This window comes from Leucopleurus acutus (assembly GCF_964270905.1).
Source record: "Leucopleurus acutus genome assembly, chromosome: 9".
In the NCBI taxonomy this organism is placed as follows: domain Eukaryota; kingdom Metazoa; phylum Chordata; class Mammalia; order Artiodactyla; family Delphinidae; genus Leucopleurus; species Leucopleurus acutus.
Window position 1 is genome coordinate 12336898 of NC_139144.1, and position 15185 is coordinate 12352082.

The 15185-nt window shown below is 46.3% G+C and overlaps 1 protein-coding gene across 3 annotated transcripts in view; it reads right to left on the bottom strand.

Annotated features, from left to right (window-relative positions):
* The window catches only part of CCM2 (CCM2 scaffold protein), a 59296-nt gene that overhangs the window by 20330 nt on the left and 23781 nt on the right, over nucleotides 1–15185 (bottom strand). For 2 of the 3 annotated variants that reach the window (XM_082846943.1, XM_082846942.1), the window contains one exon: nucleotides 14791–14964. The exons of the other annotated variant lie outside the window; for it this stretch is intronic. In XM_082846943.1, coding sequence (XP_082703069.1) covers nucleotides 14791–14964 — 174 coding nt within the window. The remainder of the gene's footprint in view (nucleotides 1–14790; nucleotides 14965–15185) is intronic. 3 annotated transcript variants of the gene reach the window in all.

Here is a 15185-nt window from a genome sequence, read left to right on the forward strand (position 1 = left end):
CTACAAGAAACCGACTTTAAAGATAGAACTACAGGGAGAAACAGATGAATCCACTATTACAGCTGAAGACTTCAACACCCCCCTCTCAGAAATGGACAGAAAATGACAGATCCAGCAGGCAGAAAATGATTAAGGAGAAAGGTGAACTCAACATCTTCCACCAACTGCATATAACTAACATCAACAGGCTACTTCATCCAACAACAGCATTCAACAGAATACACATTCTTCTTAAGCTCACATGAACATTCACCACGACAGAGCACATTCTGGGCCATAAAACACACCTTAACAAATTTAAAAGAACAGAAACCATACAAAGTATGTTCTCAGATCCCAACGGAATTCTTTCTTTTTTGGCCACGCTGTGCAGCTTGCAGGATCTTAGTTCCCTGACCAGGGATCGAACCCAGGGCCCCTGCAGTGGAAGCGCAGAGTCCTAACCACTGGACCACCAGTGGAATTCCTTGAAAGACACAATCTACCAAAATTCACATAAGGAGAAATTGATAATGTGAATAGGCATATAAGCTATTAAAGAAATTGTATCAGTAATAACTTTCTAAAACAGAAAGTATCAGGCCCAGACAGATTCACTGGTTAATTCTACTCAACATTTAATGAAGAAACTATATCAATTCTCTATAATCTCTTCCAGAAAATGAAAAGAGAAAAACACTTCCTAACCCATTTTTTGAGGCAGCATTACCTTAGTATCAAAACCAAAGATACTACAAGAAAGGAAAGACCAATATTTCTCATAAACATAGATACAAAAATCCTCAACAAAATATTAGCAAATCAAATCCAACAACGTATAAAAAGAATTATAAACCAAAAGCAAGTGGGATTTATCCCAGGTATGCAAAGTTGACTCTACATTCAAAAATTATTTAATGTGATCCACCACTTTAACAGGCTAAAGAGAAAAGTCATATGGCATCAATAGATGCAGAAAAAGCATTTGACAATCTCTAATATTCATAACAAAAACTCTCAGCAAAGTAGAAATAGAGGGGAACTTCCTCAACTTGATAAGGAACATGTATAAAAAACCTACAGCTAAAATCAATACTTAATGGTAAGAAGCTCTAAGATTGCCTAAGACCAGGAACAAGGAAAGGATGTCCCCTCTCACCACTGCTTTTCAATACTGTATTGGAGGTCCTAGATAATGCAGTAAGACAAGAAAAGGAAATAGGAGGTAAAGATTGGGAGGGAAGAAATCAAACTGTCTTTGTTTGCAGATGCCCTCTCTGACTGGGGAACCAAGCAGGCAGGTTACTCTGGGGATTATCAAATGCAAGCAAAGTAAACACAGAGGCCTGAGCCAGTTCACCTACTGCTGTGCCAGGCAACCATCTGCCCACAGAGAAGAAAACTGGCACAGAAATGAGAGGGACTGGCAGAAGCTCACACAGGGCACAGTGGCAGATATAGGCTGAGTCTAGGCACAGTCACATGGGAATCCTAAACTTCAGAACAGCTGCATTCAAAAGCTGTTCAGTGTGTGCTGGGTAGCTCCAAAGGGAAATGAATACTCATTCTAAAAAGTTTTAGATTTTATCCTAAGATGGGGGTGAGGGGGAGAGAATAAAACTAAACTGTGTATTAGTTTCCCCACTCTCTACAGGGGTGAGAATCCACCCCTCTGACAGAACAGTTTAGAAATAAATAAGCAGCACATCTAATTACTGGCTCATACTTAAGGTTGTTACAAATGAACATTCCAGAACGTTGTCACAGATGTGCAGCTAGCAGAGGCCTTTCTATCCTCTTTTTTTTTTTTTTTGCGATACGCGGGCCTCTCACTGTTGTGGCCTCTCCTGTTGCGGAACACAGGCTCCGGACACGCAGGCTCAGTGGTCATGGCTCATGGGACTAGCTGCTCCACGGCATGTGGGATCTTCCTGGATCGGGGCACGAACCGTGTCCCCTGCATCGGCAGGCAGACTCTCAACCACTGCACCACCAGGGAAGCCCTATCCTCTTCTTATGTGCTCATGTAAACCAAATGCAAACCCTTCCTTAAATTTATCAATATTACCTTTCATCTATTCTCACACTTCCTGATTTCAAAACTTACTACAAAGCTACAATAACCAACAGTGTGGTATTGGCATCAAGACAGACACTCAGAGCAATGAAATAGAATAGAGAGCTCAGAAATAAACCCTCATATACAGCATCAGTTGATTTTTGATAAGGGTGCCAAGACCATTCAATGGGGAAAGGACAATCTTTTCAACAAGTGGTACTGGGAAAACAAGACTCCACACACAAAAGAATCAAGTTTGACCCTTAGCTAACACCATACACAAAAATTAACTCAAGTGGATCAAACACCTAAATTTAAGACCTAAAACTATAAGACTCTTAGAAGAACACATAGAGGAAAAGCTTCATGACATTGGATGTGGTAATGATTTATTGGATATGATACCAAAAGCACAGGCAATAACAAAAGGTGAAAGCAACTCAATTCTTGACAGAAGAATTGGATAAACAAAATGTGTTATAAACAGTGGGATATTATTCATCGTTATAAAGGAAGGAGGGTTTCCCTGGTGGCACAGTGGTTGAGAGTCCGCCTGCCGACGCAGGGGACACAGGTTCGTGACCCGGTCCGGGAAGATCCCACATGCCGCGGAGCGGCTAGGCCCGTGAGCCATGGCCACTGAGCCTGCGCGTCCGGAGCCTGTGCTCCGCAACGGGAGAGGCCACAACAGTGAGAGGCCCGCGTACCGCCAAAAAAAAAGAAAAGGAAGGAAATTCTGATACATGCTACAACATGGATAAGCCCAGGCACAAAAAGGTAAATACTATATGATTCCACTTATATGAGGTATCCCAGAGTAGTCAAATTCAGAGAGACAGAAAGTGGAATGGTGGCTGTCAGAGGCTGGGATGAGGGAGAAACAGGGTTATTGTTTAATAGGTACAGAGTGTCAGTCTGGCAAGGTGAAAACAATCCTGGAGGTGAATGGTGGTAATGGTTGCACAGCAACGTGAATGTTAGAACACTTAAACTGTACACTTAAACATGGTTAAGATGGTAAATTTTATGTTATGTGTATTTTAACACAATTTTAAAAACCTTTAATGTGGGGAAAAAAAACACAGGCAATAAGAGAAAAAAATGACAAACTGGACTTCATCAAAATTTAAAACTTTGTACATCAAAGGACACCATCAATAGAGTGCAAAGACAACCTACCCCATGGAAGAAAATATTTGCAATCATATACCTGACAAGAAGTTAATACCCAGAATACATAAAGAACTCCTATAACTCCACAACAAAAAACCAGACAACCTGATTAAGAAATATGCAAAGGACTTAAATAGATATTTCTCCAAAGAAGGTGTACAGATGGCCAATAAGCACATGAAAAGATTCTCAATATCACTAGTAACTAGCGAAATGCAAACCAAAACCACAGTGAGATACTACTTCACACCCATCTGGATGGCTACTATCAAAACAGAAAATAATGTGTTGGTGAGGACATGGAGAACCTGGAACCCTTGTGCACTGCTGGTGTGACTGTAAAATGGTACAGCCACTGTGGAGAACAGAATGGTCATTCCTTAAGAAATAAAACATAGAATTACCATATGATCCAGCAAGTCCACTTCTGGATATCTATGTAAAAGAACTGCAAGCAGACAATAAAACTCTTAGAAGAAAACATAGGACAAAAGCTTCATGATATTGGACTTGGCAATGATTTCTTGGATATGACACCAAAGGCACAGGCGACAAAGGCAAAAAAACAGACAAACTGGAGTTCAACAAGATTTTAAAATTTTGTACAGGGCTTCCCTGGTGGCGCAGTGGTTGAGAGTCCGCCTGCCGATGCAGGGGACATGGGTTCGTGCCCTGGTCCGGGAAGATCCCACATGCCACAGAGCGGCTGGGCCCGTGAGCCATGGCCGCTGAGCCTGCGCGTCCGGAGCCTGTGCTCCGCAACGGGAGAGGCCACAACAGCGAGAGGCCCGCGTACCGCCAAAAAAAAAAAAAAAAAAAAAAAAAAATTTTGTACATTAAGAGACACTATCCACAGAGTAAAAGAGCAACCCACGGAATGGGAGAAAATATTTACAAATCATATATTTGACAAGGGATTAATACCTAGAATATACTGAGAACTCCTAAAACTCAACAAAAAACGCCTGATGCCAAAATGGGCACAAGATTTGAACAGACTTTTCTCCAAAGAAGATACACAAATGTCCAATAAGAACATGAAAAGATGCTTGAGATCACTAACCATTAGAGAAATACAATCAAAACTACAATGAGATACCACCTCAAACTCATTAGGATGGCTAGTGAAAAACACAAACAGAGAAAATAACAAGTGCTAGCGAGGATGTAGAGACGCTGGAACGCCTGTGTACTGTTGGTGGGAATATAAAATGGCACAGCTGCTGTGGAAAACAGTATGGAGGTTCCTCAAAAAATTAAAAATAGAATTACCATATGACCCAGCAATTCCACTTCTGGGTATAGATAGACCCAAAAGAATTAAAAGCAGGGTCTCAAAGAGATTTTTGTATACCCATGTTCATAGCAGCATCATTCACAATAACTACAACATGGAAGCAACCCAAGTGTCCACTGATGGACGAACGGATAAGCGAGATGTGGTGTATCCATACAATAGTATATTGTTCAGCCTTAAAAAGGAAGGAAACTCTGCAGTACATTACAACACGGGTAAAACTTGAGAATACTATGCTAAGTGAAACAAGCCAGTCACAAAAAGACTAACAGTGTATGATTCCACTCATGTGAACTTCCTAGAGAAGTCAAATTCACAGAGACAGAACTATGGTTGCCAGGGGCTGTGGGGAGGAAAGAATGCGGAGTTTTTGTTTAATAGGTATAGTTTCAGATTTACAAGATGAAAAGAGTTAAGGTAATGGATGGTGGTGATGGCTGCACAACCACGTGAATGTATCTCATACTACTGAACTGCGTCCTTAAAAATGTTTAAGATGGTACATTTTATGCTACATTTTAACACAATTAAAAAAAGAAAAAAAACTGAAAGCAGAGACCCAAACAGATATTTGTATACCCATGTTCATAACAGCATTATTCACAGTAGTCAAAAGTTGGAAACAACCCAATGCCCATTGATAGATGAATGGACAAATAATATGTGGTGTGTGTATATATATATTGTACTGAAAAGTTCTGAGAAGAAAAAGTTCTGGAAATGGATGGTGGTGATGGCTGCACAACTACGTGAGTGTACTTAATACCATGAAATATACACTTAAACACAGTTAATTTTATGTTATGCATATTTCACCACAATAAAAAAACCGTATCCTAGCTTCACTCAATAACTGCATTTGCTAAAAACCTTTTGAATCATAATCAGTATTATACTGTATATTAGTTACCACTTCTAGATATGTATCATCCCAAATTATTAATTTTGCTTAAATTCAAATAGTAATTAAAAAAATATTGCCTACGTTGGGGTCATATAAAAGTGCCCTGGTGTTATCATGTCTGCAGGACTGTACAAGGACTGCCCCGCCTCCACGTGGCCTGGGGGACACAATGTCACCACCACCATCTTGCCTTTCTCAAAGTGCCACCACACTTCAAATTCAGGCTCACAGATCACCGAGAAGGATTCTACTTTCTTCACAGAGGTGAGTCCTCACTCATTTGAGACTTGTTTTGCTGCAAAATATGTATTAGTAAAACATGTTTTGTCAAAAAGGAAAATTGCAGCTCTCATTCCTGCTGTAACTCCAGATGGGACAAAGTGTGCCTCCTGGGCAGTTCTTACAAAAGCCTTCCCCACCGTCCTGGGCAGTGCCCTGCCGGTCCTGACCAATGTGCAGCGCCTCCTTCAGCGATGTCAGGGACCAGCCCACACCCGCCGTGAGAGGACATGGCGCGGGGTGCTGTGCCAATTAACTGATCATAGCACATTCAGGACACAGCTGCAGAGGGATGAACGTGATGGAACAACACAGACCAAGGGGACATCTGACTGCCGGTCACATCAGCTCCATCAGCCCTGGCAGCAAAAGCCGGACTGTCTTGGGCACCCACTAACCCCACTGCCGTTCCTGCCGCCCTTATAGAGACTGCAGCCAACACAGGAATGTGCTGGTGAGCTCGTCACTTCAGCTCTAAACAGCAGAAAGTATTTCCAAAAATAATTGCTGATGAGATACAAGAGAAGTCCATTTTTATACTGAGCTGAAGTCAGCCTCCCTATAACATCCACCTATTTGACCTCGATCAACAAGTTGCCCTGATGGAAGGGCAGGACTCTATGAGACGTGGGGTGGGGATACCTAGGTAGATGCACTTGAGAACCTCATCTCATACTCTTCTCAACACTCTAGGCCTGCAGAAGTGGCCCAATCCCACGTGTTAGAAGCCACAGGACCCCCATACACACATACGCGCACACACACACCCCTTGCTCAAAAACGACACACGGGCCTCACTGGGATGGGCACCTTTCATGACAATGCTGTTCTCCTCAGGGTCTGCCCCTTCCGCCCCTCCTGGCCATAAGACCTGTTCCTGGGATCAAATCTCAACATAGCACGATTGGGACCCGCTGGGAAGAGAGACTGAACACTGATGGAGCAGCAGGTGCCGGATGGAGGTGGATGGACCCCCAGCTGGATGAGCGTGTCTACGGGGCTCTGCACTTAACCCTGGTCAGGGGCCCGGACACGGCCCTCATGCACTGCTAGCACAGCTTAGAAGCTCAGCAAACACAAGGCCCATGTTAAACTCAGTGGAGATTGCAGAACTGCCAAGCAAACTGTGGGTAAAGGTTCCAAAAGATGCAGAGAAGTGGGCCCGCTGGACGGGGCCTACCATGTAAGACCTGGAACCCCACGACTGCCCCTGCTACTTGGGAGGGCTGGGAAGACACCCCACTCTCAAGGGTGAGCTGGAACGAATGGGCTGGCAGGGGCGCTGGCACCGCCCAGCAGCTCTGTGGTGGCTGTTCTCAGGGGGAGAGCTAATGGCGGAGATGCTTTAGCGCTAGGCTTCCTGGAGCGAGGGGGACAGCAGGACCCTGCAAGAGCAGAAGCCAGGTGGCAGCACTCAGCCACCAGGAGCAGGGCAGGCAGGCGTGCTCACTGCAGTGGGCAGTGACTGTAAATGGTCAAATGGCGGGGCGGGGGAGCTGGTATGCAGGCCCCACAGAGATGCAACTAGAGGAGAAGCGTTCCCAGGGGCAAGAGAGCTGCTGGGAGCCAACCACGGTCCCGCCTCATGTATACAAACAAGGACACCACCACTGAGTGTGCTGCTCCAACGCAAAGTGGCGCTCTCTGACCCGGTTTCCAGTCCCAGGAAGTGCCTGAGGGAAAGGCCAAGCCCCAGGAAGACTCTGTAACACACCGAGACAAGTGTGCGCTGCAGCAACGCCCCCAGTGCCCTCCGAAGGGACTCACAGTCACTCACTTGAGTAACAGTACACAGGGGAAGGAAACTGTTCAAGGCTTGGAAAAGAGGGTCTGAGAAAATGCTGAAACTCAGGGGCCCGGACCACCGTCAAGGTCCTCTACAGGGTCGGGGCACATCCAGGAGGGGACATCTGAAAGGATGCCACATCTCCTCAGAATGCAGGGCACATCTGGAACCAACGGTCATTACACCACGCCTGGTCCCCAGTGGACAGAACGGATGGGTCTGGGGTCCAAGGTACGGCAGCAGGAGTGGCTCTGATCACCATCAATCCAGGAGGCCCGCTTGGGCAGCGCGTGCTCCCAGCCCTGAGACTTTTGGCTCCGTCTGTTTTGAGAGCCTGGCTCTAGGGGTCAAAGGCTTCTACCAGGGGACACAAAAGGGATCTAAACTTAAAACCGCAGTCCCCTCCTGATGCCGGCAGACAAGCAAGCAGAGAAAGGTGGCACTGTTCTGCAGGGGCAACCGGCCCAGATCGTGATGAGGAGGTGAGGAAGCTGCTACGCACTGGGGACAAAGAGGCGCCTGTGTGGCCTTTAGGGGCCCCTTACATGCCCGTAAGTGGGCAGATACACATCTTTTTCCTCTGCCCCATCCTGCTTCCTTCCCTCCCCTTCTCCTGAGAACACAGCCTGAATCATCAAACACAATCTCCAGTTGCAGGCCCTGCTTCTAGAGAACCGAGACATCTCTGAACAAAGACAAGCGACAAACAGGGAAAACCTTAAAACTAACTTCACCGCGAAGGGCAAACTCACCTACCACACTGAGCGCTAGGGAAAACGTATGGGAAAACCACCAACCACCCAACAGAAAAACGGCTGTAGAAAGACACTTAAGAGATCTGACTTGACCATATGAGAAGATACACAACCTCACTCGTAAGTACAAACTGCAATGTAACAGATTATGACCGTCAGGCTGGCAAAGATCAAGAAGCCCGCGGGTACACTATGTGGCCCCTTAGAGTGTGGATGAACAGGCATTCGCCCTGACTGCCCATGGTGTGCACCAGCTTAAATCCCGCATGAAGGGCAACTGGAAACGTCTGTCAAGATAAAAATAACCGAGCCCTACACCCAGCAATTCTACTTCTGCGATTTATCCTAGAGGGTTAGTAAAATGTGTAACAGAGACAAATTAAATATGTATGACTAGATCACTGGTTACATAAAATGTGGTACAGCCATTATAACGGGAGGGAAATGGACGAGGCAGCTTTATGTGCCCCAACCCACCAAGATATGTCGAGATATACTGTTGCGTGCAAACAGCAAGGTGCAAAGTGTGCACTAGGTAATCATTTGGGAACAAATGCACGTGTGTGCTCGGATACGGACAGACCGCCCGTGCAGGGACACGCGAGAAACTGATGCCAATGGTTCTTGCCAGGGGCGGGGGGGCGGGGGGACTGGGGACCTCTCCTCACCAGGCATCGCCTTACCATCTGAATTTTGTACCATGTCCATAACTTACCTATTCAACTTTTAAAAATACAATAAATAAGAAATAACAAATCTTATCAAGAAGCATCTTGGGTTTGGTATCACACATGTGATTAATTACCTGCTGCTGCCCCCCGAATTAAAAGCCAGAATGTCGGTTCACAGGTTCCGAGCCTGCACCCCTGCACCACCCTGGGCCTCATGGGGTCGAAACCCTGGGAAGGATGCTTCTGCTTTAAAAAAGCCGGGTGAGGATTCAATGAGAAAATGTATTTAAAATGTTAAATAGTGTTGCCGTATAGGTAAGCATTCAGAAGTGAGGAGCAACTGTTAGTGCCCCTCACCTTCATGTTAGTAATGTTCATTCCGAATACAAAATACTTTCCATAAAGAACTACACTCGAGTATGCGGGAGGAAAAGTCTCCTCACCACTAGTGCATTGTGTTGTCGTCGCTGTTTTTATTTTTATCAAAGTGATACATGTAGGAAGTTTAAAAACGTAAATAGTCCCCAGAAGTGTATAACAAAAAACAACCATCTGGTCCCAACCCAGGCAACCCTATAAACTGCTTCCCAGAGGCAGCAACTCCAGGGTCTTCTGGATCTAGGGCCAACTTTCTAAGTAACGATTTTACATTGCTACTGCCTGATTCATCAATCTAAGACATTAGCTGTTGATTTCCAGTTACGGCAGAGAAAGAGTTAATTCCCTTATATCACCACCCCCATCTCTCCTTCCTTTTTTCTTTTCTTACAATTTAGATAATTTATTACTTAATCATTACTTGGTGCTTATATCCTCCTGTTAGGTACATTCTATTTCACCACTGTGCCAAGAGGTAGTGAAATCACAGTTTTGTTTATGCAGAGTCTTTAATTTTTTTTAACCTTTAATTCTAAGATAATTGTAAATGGCAGGCAGTTGTAAGAAATAATACACAGAGGTCCACTGTACCCCGCACCCTGTTATACCTAAGGTAACATCTCGTGATCACCCAGCATCACAACCAGGATAGTGACTAGAAGGTCAGGTTACAGAACATTCCATCACACGGTCCCTCCCGCTTCTCTTTTACAAGGCGCACCCACTTCCCACCCACCTGGTCTCCTCCTTAACCCCTAGCAAGCCCTATCTGTTCTGCATTTCAATAATTCTGTCATATCAAGAATGTTATGCACAGGGAATCGTACAGTATGTAGCTTTGGGGATTGGTTTTTTTTCACTCAGCATAATTCTCTGCAGATTCCTGGAGGGTGTTGAAGCAATCAGTAAATCATGCCTTTTTACAGCTGAGTAGGGTTCCACAGTACGGATGCACATCATTTGTTTAACCATCTACCCACTGAAGGACATCTGGGGTATTTCCAGTTTTTGCCCATTATGAATAAAGCTGCTTTTAATATTCATGTATAGGCTTTTGTGGCAACACAGATTTTCATTTCCCTGGGATAAATACTCAGAGTGCAACTGCCAGGTCAGACGGTAGTTGCATGTTTAGTTTTTAAGAAACTGCCCACTTGTTTTCCACAGCGGCTGCACATTCTACATGTCCACCAGCCATGCATGAGTGACCCTCTGCATCCTTGCCAGCATTTGCTGTTCTCACTACTTATTTAACTTCAGTCATTCTGTTTGGTGTGTAGTGATGTCTCCCGGTGGTTGTAATTTGCACTTCCCTAACGGCTAGTGATGCTGAACATCTTCATGTGCTTATTCCCATCTGACTGTCTTCGTTGGCAAAATAAATGTCTCTTCATGACTTCTGACCATGTTCTAATCAGACTGTTGGCTTTTCTGCTATTGGGCTTTGACGGTTCTTTATATATTCTAGATGAAAGACCTTTGGCAGGTAGGTGGTTTGCAAATATCTTCTCCCAGTCTGTAGCTTGTGTTTTCATCCTCCTAATGGAGTCCTCTGCAGAACAAAAGCTTTTAAATTTGATATTCAGTTTACCAATCATTCCCTTTTTGATGTCAAGTCTAAGGTCTCTGCCTACCCTGGGTCCTGGAGATTTTCTCTTAGGTGTTTTTCTAAAAGTGTTATAGTTTTACCTTTTCCCTTTAATACCATGATCCATTCTGAGTTAATTTTTGTGTAAGGTGTGAGATTCGGCATGAGGTTCACTTTTCTCTCAATGGGTGCCCAACGGCTCCAGCGCCATTTGCTAAGAAGACGGTCCTTCCCCTGACTTGCTTTTTGCACCTCCGTCAAAAATCCGTTGGGTGTATTTGTTTGGGTCTGTTTCTGGGTTCATGATGTTCCACTGATTACTGCGTCAGTCCCTCTACTGCTGCCTCACCGTCTTCACTGCTGTAGCTCTAAAGTACATCTTGAAACCAGGCGGACTGATTCCTCTCTTTTAACTCTTCTTTTTCAAACCGTTCCAGCTATTCTACTTCTTGTGCCTTTCCATATAACTTTTAGAACACTTGTCTATATCTACAAAATATCCTGCTGGGATTTTGATAGGAAATGCATCAAACCTGTATATCAATTTGGGGAAGACTGACATGTTAACTAGGTTGAATCTTCCAATCCACATACGTGGTATGTCTCTCCACTTATTCAGATCTTTGATCCTTTCATCCGTGTTGTGTAGTTTTCAGCGTACAAATCCTATACGCTTTGTTACATTTATACCTAAGCATCTGTATTCATGTCTGTAATTTAGTTTTGCTTCGTACTAACTGATTTTGGTATCAGGGAAATACTAACCGCACAAATGAGTTAAAACGTGTTCCCTCCCCTTCTGTTTTTCTGGAAGAGACTATGTAGAATTAGTGTTAACTCTTTAAACATATGATAGAATTTTCCAGAAACCACCTGGGCCTGGAGACTTTTTTATGGGAGTTTTCAAATTAGATATTTAATTTCTTTAATAGTTGCAGGACTATTCAAATGATCTATTTACTGGTGACCCGTGGCAGTCTGTGCTCTTCAAGAAACTGGTCCGTTTGCTGGCTGCTGTCTGAGGGTGCAGAGTCGCCTGTGGTGCTTTCATCAGCCTCTGATTCTTCAGGGTCTTGAAGGTCTTCTTGAAGGATGTCGTCACTTCCTTCTGGCTCCGTGGTTTCTGACGTGAAATCTATCATTTCCGTTTTCCCTACAGGTAAAGTTCTTTCTCACTGCTTTCAAGACTCTGTCTTTGTCTTTACTTTTCGGAAGTTTCACTACGACGTGTCTTGGTGTGGACTGCTTTGGGTTCATCCTGTCTGTGGTGAGCTTCTTGAATCTCTGAGTCTGTCTTTTAACAAATCACAGCAGTTTCAGCCACGATTCCTTTGATCAGCTTTTCAGCCCCACCTCACCCCGTCTCTTCTCCCTCCAGGACTCTGAGGACACAAGTGTCAGAAATCTGCTCTAGTCCCACAGCGGGAGGGGAGCACACTGTTACCAGGGGGGAGGGGCTGACTCCCCACTGGCCTCCTCTGCCACCTGAGTGGGGGGCTCCTCTTCCCTGATGGACATGGCTGGCGTTCTGGCTCCCCAAGTGGCCCAATGACATGAGGCGTGGTGTGTGTCACACTGCTGCTGTCTGAGGGCAGAATTCCAGGCTCCCCACATGGTCTCCACTGACACCGCAGTTCCACTAGGGGTTCATCAGGGATAAAGCCCCAGCTCCCTACTCAGCCTTCTCTGGGGTGGGTGCTGGCCCCTACACAGTCTTTGCTGGTAGAGGCAGCAGCGGGGCCACAGGTTTTTCAGTCACATTTGGTTGGAACTGAGCAGGTATTGTAAAACATTTTTCTGTCCTGCTAAGCTATCCCTTTCCTGGTCCTTTGGCCAGAGAGAGAGAATTTTGTTGGGATTTTGTGTGCACCTGTTGGCTGTTCTGGGTCGCCAGCTTCTTCAGTTCCAAGCTTGGGATACATGAGGAAAAAGAGAACCGGGGCACTCACCAAAGGGGTCCCCCCTTGGGTCCCAAGGTCCCTGGCTGGTCTGCCGTCACTCTACCTTTCAGAGTCTTCTTACGGTTGTTGCATATGTAACGTCCAGGATTTTTAGGTGTACTTAGTGGGAGGAATAGGGAAAAATATGTCGACTCCCTCTTCCTGGATGCGGAAGTCCCCAAACTTTAAATTTTCATGGTGTAATATGGGCCTACCCTTCCCTCCACTTGCTTTGTTTTCAATGTACAATTCTATCTTCCCAATTCTTCAGCAGCCTCTACTCCAACATATAAAACCATCCGTGTTCTCTTCTCCCAGAGCTGCCCTAGCCTGTTCCTTAGATTCCCATCTTGGGAATTCGCTCTGTTCTTTTCCGTGCTTAGAGCCCCGGTTCTGGACCTGCATCTCCCACCTTCCTGGTGCGTCCTTGTGCTCTGAGGCAGCACATCTCCCAAGAACCTCGTCAGAACGGGCTCTGAGGGGTCACATTTTAGAAACCTGACTGTCTGGTCATCATGACCAGAAAGGGACCCTCTCAACCTGAGAATCATGTCTGTTGGTGAATTTTCTGCAAAATGTCCTTCCATTACTGTCTTAACAACTTCTTCCCGCTCTCCTCCATTCTTTCTTCTCATGAGTCAGAGGCTGAACCTTCTGGATGGCTCCTATAATTTTTTCCCTCTCTCATCTTCTGTTTACTGATTTTGGACCTCCTTGTCTCTTGGTTTTTCTTTCCGGGTGACTGCCCTGACTTTATCTTTTGACCCCTCTAATGAATTTTTACGACATATAGTTAAGATCCTTCCATTCCAAAAGCTCTTGTCTCCGCCTGTTATCCTGTTGTCTCACAGTTAACAGTATTTCCTCTTATCTTGCTGACAACATTATGTATTTTTATTTTTCCCCTAGTTTCTGCACTGCTGCTGTCACATTCATGTTTACGTCTTGCGTTTGTCCTGGGCTCTATCTTTAGATGAAACGTCTTCCTCAAACGTGTACTTCTCCTTGACGGCCCACGAAAGAAGCCGTGTGCACGGGCAGAGGTGCAGACTGTCGGCTTCTCTCAGGCTGGCTGGGTGGTCAGCCCAGGGTCATTCGAGGCAGCACTTCTGCGGGTTGTGTGGCTTCCACATGAAAGCACTCCTCCGAGGATCCCCTTGTGGGAGAGGCCTGGTTGCAGGCCTCTCTGGAAGCTCGAGGGAAAGGGGGTGGCAATTCTCACCATTCTGGACAGAGGCTTTGACTTAACCTGCTCATCTTCACACTGGGTCTCTCCCCACCCTCCTCCGGGCCAGGTGTCCCCACGTCTAAAGCCCCCCTAGTGTCATGTTTCTACCAGGGAGACCTCCCACCTCCCCCTGTGGCAGGTGAGAGCAAACCCCTCCCCCAAGTCCACACCGCGCTCCACGCGCCCCCAGCCCCCGGGTCCAGCTGGACAGCTCCGCGTCCTCTGAGGGACGCAGGTCCAGCTTCGTGGGCTCTGTGAACTTGTCACCCCACCTTTGTCAGCTCCCTCTGCACGTGTATGGGCCTCTCATCACCACGGTCCCCTTTCCCATTCTCTCTGATTTCTCTCTGATTTCTTTTCATGTAGTGTTTAGGGGAAGCACTGACAATACACTAGTGCGCGTCATGTTTACCCACAAGTGGGTGCGGGCTTTGACAGGATTCAGGAGCCCGTGTCCTAGGCTGTGACAATGGCACACGGAATAGCTCTTAGCCTTGACCAAGGAACCGAAACACACGGCCAGCCTTTACGAGAAAGGAGGCAGCTTGCTACTGGAGAGAATGCCAGAAATGGGGCCGGAAGACAGAGACCTGTGGTTTGGGCACCCGGTTGTCAGACACACCACCGCAGGGGCACCGCCGGGTGGGAGTCACCCGAGGTGTGAGTGGGGACGGGTCCCAGAACCGCAGCGTTTGGTGCATCAGGGGGCCTTTGCTGGCGACGGGCAGGCGGGTCCTGCGGCCGCGGACTTACCTTCACCTCCTTCTCGATATAGTCGCTCAGCAGTCTGTCGGGCTCGACGCGCTCAGGCAGGGACAGCACCACAGTGTGCAGAGGGCGCCTCTCTGTCACCTTCTCATGGGCTTTCTTATCTCTACTCTTTTCACCTTTTAGGAATACTCGTTTAAACGGCGACACAATTCCAGGCTGCAGGCAGAAACGGCAATGATTGGAGTTCATTATTCACAAAGGCTTTGCGCTGTACCCATGGCTAACAAGCGGAAGCGGCCAGAAGCACCACCATGGTCCCCGTGCAGACGGGCCGGCTACTGCCAGCCAGGGTGGGCTGGGCCCAGTGCCGCCTCGGGCACCGAGGGGCTGGTCCCTCACCTGTTCATGGACACTTACAAGGTCAAGGGCCAATTCTC